The sequence below is a fragment of the Silurus meridionalis genome, chromosome 13 (assembly GCF_014805685.1).
Source record: "Silurus meridionalis isolate SWU-2019-XX chromosome 13, ASM1480568v1, whole genome shotgun sequence".
NCBI classification, from domain to species: domain Eukaryota; kingdom Metazoa; phylum Chordata; class Actinopteri; order Siluriformes; family Siluridae; genus Silurus; species Silurus meridionalis.
Genome location: NC_060896.1, coordinates 2,579,508 through 2,588,216, shown reverse-complemented (window position 1 = coordinate 2,588,216; position 8,709 = coordinate 2,579,508). Strand labels below are relative to the sequence as shown.

Below are 8,709 nucleotides of genomic sequence, written 5' to 3'. Positions count from 1 at the left end.
AAGTGTTTTGCCAAATCTCCATAAATACCCAAACCATCATAAACACTCGTTAATTCAAAGTAATAAAAGCTTTGCAAACTCATTGTTGGGACAGGAGGTGAAAGATCTTCTTTGGGACAACCCTCACATCAGTAGGACAGAATTTTCCCCAAACCTGAGATCTTTATTTTTGGTCTATTTTACTGATATGAGACTAAGATCATATTTCCATTTGCACTTAGACCTTTAAAATGATTCCAAACATGTAAAGTTAAAATTCATACATTTTCATAGATGGGTGAGAGGGCAGCTGAACAAATAGCTTTCTTTCATCTGAATAATTCAGATTGGAAAGTTTATTGTTTTGTGCACTGACCTCATGGAGAGATCTGACCATCCTTACACACAGAACCTAAAGCACAGCGAAGCTTCCCCACACCTTCACACAACCACCACCAAGTTTGACTGTTAGTATGATTGTAGAATACATGTTACATTTTTCCTAATTCATTGGGACCAATTTCTTCCAATTCAGTTATAGTTTCTTAAATATTCACCTGAGCTTATTTATAACTGATGTTTGGGAACCCCTGTTTGCCCAATTATTCACTAGTCATGTGGGCACAGGTTTAAAAATGGAGAACTTGATTACATGAACTTTTAGACATTGATTCAATTCTTTAGTGAAGATAAATTATTTGTCAATAGTTTAATTCTAAAAGTAAATCATTAATGATCATTTCTGAAGTTTAATGTAGAGCACCAAAAAAAAGAACCTATTAACTGACTGATTGAAGTGGTAGAAGTGGTAAAGTAAATCTTTTTTCATTGATAGTTGTACATTTCATGCCATCCTTATTTAAATTCTAATCTCGCTTTGATCTTCATTAAACAGAGACCGTGACAAACCCCTGATGTGCGTTACTTAGAAACAAAATAATGCAGTAATTACTGTAGATTAGATTAGATTAGATTGGATTCAACTTTATTGTGATTGTGCAGGGTACATGTTCAAAACCATTTAAATGCAGATAGCATCTAACCAGAAGTGCATAAGTTGCCTATGTACAATAAATGACTAGTGTGCTAGTTATTATAATGCTAGTGTGATAAATAGGGTATAAGGTCCAAATATACAGGAATGAGTGTGATTAATGTACAGAAGGTGCAGTAGGTAATAATATATGGTATATATAGTAAAGGTTATGCATAGATAGACATGTCAAAAGACATGTCAGACATTCGTCATTCTGTAGATTTTCTTCATACAGTCAAACTTAATTTCCATTAGTTATGCACAGATAAACACTGTGAGCTCATCATGGAAACTCCACACCTGCATGTATGCTCAAGGTCAGTTATAATCTAATATTTTTCTCAGAATAAACTCTGTCCCAGTGTACATTCACATGTAAAGATAATTTTTGAGAATTAGCAGCTGCTGGGTTACATGTATGGAAAATGCTCGTCACTTTGGATAGACAAAAATGAGTATAAAAATGCGACTCAGGATCCTCGGACACTGAGTGATCTCATCAACAGTTCTTCTTCGAGCTTGAAGGTATTTATTAAGTTATTTTTATTCATTTTAAAGATATCGTTTATTTCATCAAATTGGGCTAGTTAATAATTTTATTAATTGTTTCTCTTTTTCTAAATAGCTGAAAGCACATGAACCTGCACATTGTATCTAGATTTTTATTCTAAAATAGCTTTAAATTCTGGATTCTGATTGGTCAGATGTTGTTGAGTAGTTGTTTATAACAGCAGCTCTCACAGTGCAGCTGCAGGTTTATTTTAATGCACTTGTCCAACAACATCTCCCTGCACATCAAAAATGTGTGTAATTATTAATACAGTGGTATATAAGGAGATTTTTGAACATTTATGGAATGAGTCTCGTGTCTTTACTTTACTTTAAGAGTACAGTAAGAGAACAGTAACTGTTCTTCAGTACACCAAATAAATATAATTGTCCTTCAAACAGCATGAAATTAAATTCTTAGTTTGATTAAAAAAAACAATAAAAAAAAAAACACTTACAGAGAGAGAAAAAGAGTAAGACTTGCGTTCACTTGTTTTTACTGATGCTTTGGCAAATTGCATGTAAACAATGATGGAAATAGAACTTTAAAAAGTACTCTGAAAAGTGAACTAGAGAAAGATTGAAGGATAGAGACAAAGTGAAAGAGGGATACACAGAGGGATAGGGAGAAAGATAGAGAGAGACAGAGTGAGAGGGTTGGAAAGAGTGATAGAAATTGAGGCAGAGATTGAGAGCGAGAGAATGAGAAGGATAAAGAGAGAGGGACAGAGACAAGCATATAGAGAGAGGGTTCTATCTTACTTACAACAGAGATGTTCCTCTGGTTTCAGGATCCGTGACATCATGTTTGCGTGTAAGGTGATTGTGAGCGTACTCGCTCTGCTCTGCTGCTCTGTCAGAGCTCATGAGGAGGTGAGATATTATTTACACCAAACTAACAAACTCACTAAATTATGAAACTAATAAAAACACATAACTGTGATTTAATTTTTTCTTTCATTTTCCTCCATATTTTTCTTTCCATTTATAATGTCTTCATGTCACAGCTGGGTAAGTCCCCTTCTCTCTGCTGGGTCTCATACAATAAGTAGGTTAGCATGCAGTAAGTGGGAGCTCAGTAGTTACTATTAAAGACGTCTGATCGGATGGTCATAGGTTTGAATCCCAGCACTACGAATGTGCTACTGATGGGAACTAAAAGTGCAAATAATATATAATTTACACATATATATATATATATATATATATATATATATATATATATATATATATATATATATATATATATATATATATATATATATATATATATATATATATATATATATATATGTGTGTGTGTGTGTGTGTGTGTGTGTGTGTGTGTGTGTGTGTGTGTGTGTGTGTGTGTGTGTGTGTGTGTGTTCTAATCATCAGATGTCAGTAATAACTGTATTATAAATGATAAAAAGGCCGTATTCCGAATCACAATCATCCTCATTGCTAAGCATCATGAGTTGTATGTAAAAAGGAATTTGTTTCATGTTGTGTTGGTACTATAAAATAAAACAAAAATAAAAAAGAATAATTAAATAATAATAAAAAACAACATTTAAAGAAAAAGAAAAGACTCAGTTTGATGATGTTGTGTGTAACAGCTGTGGAGGATTTGCTCGCTGAGCTTTCTGTGGGAGAGCTGATCGAGAGAGCAAACACTAACCTCCGTAAGTATAAACACACACACACTCATACACACACACTCTTACACACAAACTCATACAAACACACACGCAGACATACTCAGACACAAACTCACACAAACACACACACATACATACAAAACTCACTCATACAAAGACACACAAACACACACACACTCATACACACACACACATACACACTGGCACACATATTGATGCACACTTATACACACACACACACACATGCATTTAAAGACATTCAAAGACACTTACAGAACAACATGTACATAAACACACACACACACACACACACACACACACACACACACACACACACACACACACACACACAAATATAGGTACAAACACACACACACACACACAAGGACATACTCACATATACACATACAGAATCAACATGTAAAAATAGTCACACATACACAAGCACACACACACACACACACACACACACACACACACACACACACACACACACACACACACACATAAATATACATCTGTCTGTATGACACAGTATTACAAAACATATCTGTGTATTTCTAAAGCTGATGCTTGTGCTGTGTGTGATTGGTATGTGTGTATTGGGTGTGTTAGGTCGTGACGCTGATGAACCCACACTGGTTGAAGGAGACATCGCTGTGTCTGAGGACAGCGAGCGAAACGCTGATCCCTGCACATCCAAAGGCTGCATGTGGCCCAAATCTACTGACGGAAAAGTTTACGTTCCCTACGTCATCCTCAACCAATACTGTATGCTATTATTTATAATATACCCTCATTCAAAGTGCTCTAGTTGTAACACTAGACAATTGAATGTGTGTTTATAGTGGTGTCGCATTTGCATTCTGATAATCTGGTATATTAATTGAAATACTCTCGTTTTTCCTTTTGGACACATTATGGTATATTTTTGTCTCCTGTACTTCAGCGAGCAGCGAGCGTCAGGTTATCCAGCGTGGTCTGGACTCCTTCGCCTCCTTCTCCTGCATCCGCTTCACCCCACGTTCAAACCAGAGGGACTACATTAGCATCGAGTCTCGCAACGGGTACGTGTTCAACCCATACGCCAAACGGACTAAAGTACGGGGACACCAGACTTTTCCAGCCAGATGTGCTTCTTCTGCAAACTGTTACATAAATTGTAAATAACATCTTTGGATGAAGAAGCATGAAGTTTTCACTTAACTTAAACTTGGAGACCAAAAACCTGTTCCAGCATCACAATGCCCCTGAGCACAAAGCAAACTCCATGAAGATATAATTTACATGGGTTTAAAGTTATGGAAGATATCCTGCTATTGAGCTCCAACTCTATTAAACACCATTTGGATTAATTTAAACACTGACTGCATCCCAGGCCTCCTCTCCTCACCTACATCAGTACCTGACTTTACTAACACCCTTGTATCTGAATGAGAAGATAGCTCCTCCAGATTTTGTGGAAAATCTTCTCAGAAGAGTGGAGGTTATTAGGATATCAAAAAGGGTCTAAAGGTGGAAAGGGTTGTTCAGAAGGCACAAACCAATTCATGGTCCGGTGTCCACAATTTTATGTCTATATAGTGTAGATTTCTGTAAAGCTGCTTTGTGAGTTTTTTCAGTGCAGAAATAAAAATATCATTGAAAAATTGGAGGGAAAGGGAAGTTTTAAATCCATAGATTTATCCAAAAATATTTGGAAAATATTTGAATTTGTTCTCCAGAAAAATCAATGAGATGTCCTTTCTGTGTTGTGTCTATTGTTGTTTTATCGTTTTCTTACACTTCAACAGATGCTACTCCTTTGTTGGACGTCGTGGTAACGCACAGACGGTGTCTCTGGCCCGTAGCGGCTGTGTCTACCACAAGACCGTCCAGCATGAGCTTCTCCATGCCCTGGGTTTCAATCATGAACAAACCCGCAGTGACCGTGACAGCTACATCCGTGTCGCTTGGGAGAACATTCAGAGCGGTACAGCTTCATTTCTTTTATTCTAATTATCTTTTTTAAATCCTAATATAGTATGATCATTAGAACTGTTACTTGTCCCCTGACCATGCAAATGAATTGTTTATTGGTATTGATTTGCTCTGCATTTGCTCTATAATCAGGCATGGAGCACAATTTTAACAAGATTGCCACCCTGAACCAGGGAACTCCTTATGACTACAACTCTGTTATGCAGTACCACAGGTAGATTTAACACAGGCTTATGGGTATCTACGTATTATATTCTGTACATCAAACCACTAAAGATCGACTTTGCTTTTCAGAACTGCATTCTCTAAGAATGGCCAGCCCACCATGATCCCCGTACCAAACCCCAACGTGTCCTTTGGCCAGGCCACTCAGATGAGCCAACATGATATCAACAGGCTCAACAGACTGTACAAGTGCTGTAAGTTTTTATCAGAAAAATAGCATTCGGTCGAAAATATTTAACCATGAAAAGAGCAGACATATGAAGCTCAGGTACAGATAAAAGTCTCTGTTTTCTTTTACAGAGACTGGACAGTGCTGCAGTGGTCCATTTCCTGGTGGTCCCTCTCAACTGATAAAACAAATGTCTTTAATCAATAAATAAAATCAATGACTTCAGATCAACAAAGGAATTCATTTGTTTTTGTTCACTAAATAACTCATTACAAATAGACATTTTTATAGATGCACACACACATTGTAGAAATCTTTTAGTTTATTTCCAACATTTCAACACTAGACAATTACAGTCAACCGGATCGGAATAACTTTATAAGTGTTGTGTTGGTGTCAAGTGCTAGGAGATTATGAGTCAAGAACATGGGTCAAGAATCATTCGATTTGCAGCTCAGAAATTTAGAACAAAAACTTGGCAAGAGTTTACAATTCCTGCATGTACAAAATATGGAGATTTCAAGCCATACTTACAAATGTCTAAATTTCTCTGCTTTAGAAGATAACAAGTCAAATCAAGTGGTGTATTTAAAAAAAAAAGAAACTTCTAAAAACTAATAAATTTTTTTTGGATTGTTTAATTTAGTAACTTCTGTTGGTCCCCCTAATATATTGTAATTATAATACCAAAACATTTGAGCATTCCCAACATGAACTTCTTCAGCAGCTTGAGCTACAGGAGCTCGTCTGTTGGATCGAACCAGACGGATCAGCCTTTGCTCCCCACGTGCATCCATGAGCCCATGACCCTGTCACTGGTTCACCACTGTTCCTTCCTTGGAGCACTTTTGGTAGATAATGACCACTGGAGACCAGGAACATCCCACAAGAGTTGCAGTTTTGGAGATGCTCTGACCCAGTCGTCTAGAAATCATAACTTGTCAAACTTGCTCGAATCCTTACGCTCATTTTTTCTGCTTCAAACACGTCAACTTTGGGGACAAAATGTTCACTTGCTGCCTAATAAATAAATGCACCCACTAACAGGTTCCGTCATGAAGAGATAATTAGTGTTATTCAATTCACAAGTCATAATAGTATAATGTCAGAATGTTATGCCTGAGTATTCACAGAGGGTTTGGCCTTTGCATGTCAAAGTCAGCCTTGAATCTTTAGATTAGGAATGGGAGACAGCATGACTGGTGCCCTGGAATACTCTTTTACATATAAGACATGTAAGTCATGGGATGATAGTATACCAATGGAGGTTGATGCACAGGCCATGCACATGGTTTGCGCATCATGAAACGAAAAATCCAACAAAGAACACCCAGACCTATTGAGAAGCTAGAACCCTGTATCAGACACAACTGGTTTCTCAGTTCCCAGATGTATATGGACAGAAGACGTGATGCTACAGAGTGGTAAACCTGGCCCTGTTCAAAATTTTTGAGATGTGTTGCAGCCATCAAATGTAATCGATTCTCAGTTTAAACAGTTGATATTTGATTTTTTTGTTTTATTTTGAATAAAATATGGATTTATGAGATTTACAAATCATTGAATTCTGTTTTTATTTACATCTTTTTTGGGAATTGGGGTTGTACTATATTACTGTACATTGAGCCACTAGATTTCTTTAGATTAGGAATGGGAGACAGTGTGGCAGGAGGGTTATCCAGACCTGGAAGACTCTTTTACATGTAAGACATGGGATGATAGTATGCTAATGGAGATTGATGCTCAGGCCTTGCATGTGGCTTGCTTCTGTTCTCCTGGCTTTATATACACATGGGCCTTCTTTGATCACATTGCCACCTGGTTGGGACGGCCGAGGGCAAGTGATTCCCCACTGGCAATATCAATATCAAAGTATCTAATTGCTTTCTTCAGTTCCAGCTCTGTTTAGATCACTAGACAGCAGCTGTTTTGACAGGCAGCTGTCAGTTATTTAAACTACATGTCTGGCCCATCACAATGATCCTATTGATGACCTCACTATCAATTTTGAGAGCATGCTCTACAGTTAAATGGATCTATCAAATGCCTTGAGGTTTGCTTTTTTACAATAATGTAAAAATCTAGATATGGCTTACCAAGGACTGGCAGGAACATGAAATTGAGCTTTGTGGTATCAAGTGCGAGTCCAGTGTTGTCACAGGCATCTTTAATTCAAAGCACAGTAATCAGTTATCAGAAATCCTTGTCCATGGTTTTATTTAGTTTTACCATGATTTGTACCTGCAGCCCCAATTCTGTATATGATCCCAAATCCAAAGTCTTGACTTATGCTTAAATTGGAAGGTAGTTCAAGAGAAATTAGCAATGACAGCCACACACACTCATCCCAACCTATAAATTCCAGCAGCAAGAAAAAAGTTTAATATTAAGCAAATGACACAATATGCTCTCCACAGCAGAGGTATTACGTTTTCCCACTAGCCCCTCAATACATTACTTACGTCATTTGTGAAAATCATACTACGTTCAAATGATAGAACATATCGACCTGTGTTCAAACTTGATCAGGGTCTCACACATTCTATTGCAAATGTTTATCAATTTGAGTAAACAGAAGAGAATATAAAACATCGCCCTTCCTTGGAAACTGTAGTTCCTTCCCCATGTCTCTATTGTTATCAAAGCTTAGAGCAGCTAAAGTTTTATGTAAAGAAAGTGTCATACTGAGTGGCTGCTCAGTGGCTTTGGTACCTCTGAATGAAAGGTCACGAGTCCTTATTCTAGCACTGCCAAACCTTCAGACCTCAACGACTTGTTTGTACTGGGTGATGCAGGGCAACGGGGAAATGAACCAGCAGTTGGTGACCGTGGGGTGTCAGCAATTGTTTCGAACCCCTTGGCCTTCGTTTGCTGTAAAGCCTTTTATAAGAATGGCGATGGTGTGAGTGAAGGGCATTCAGCATCAGTTAGCATGTCATGATTTGTCCTGTTTGTTTATGCAATTAGAACATGTATTTCAAAGTAACAGCTCGACACAATCATGTGATTATGCTTGTTGTGGAATGGAGAGGTGAAGGCTCCTCATGATGGCAGCTCAAACAACCTTTGGTGTGCAGCCCGTTCAACACCAGCAGACAGGCAACAAACATGACGTAATAACTGGCTAAAAC

The 8,709-nt window shown here is 37.6% G+C and overlaps 1 protein-coding gene across 1 annotated transcript; it reads left to right on the top strand.

The window, feature by feature from the left end:
* The first annotated feature begins 1,273 nt into the window (after positions 1-1,273).
* Positions 1,274-5,809, top strand: LOC124396107 (low choriolytic enzyme-like). The gene is made up of 11 exons (XM_046865094.1): positions 1,274-1,332; positions 1,490-1,540; positions 2,356-2,437; positions 2,572-2,575; positions 3,163-3,228; positions 3,820-3,975; positions 4,154-4,271; positions 4,998-5,176; positions 5,317-5,398; positions 5,479-5,603; positions 5,710-5,809. Coding segments are annotated over exons 3-11 (801 nt in total). The 5' UTR covers positions 1,274-1,332; positions 1,490-1,540; positions 2,356-2,368; the 3' UTR covers positions 5,712-5,809.
* The last annotated feature ends 2,900 nt before the right edge of the window (positions 5,810-8,709 follow it).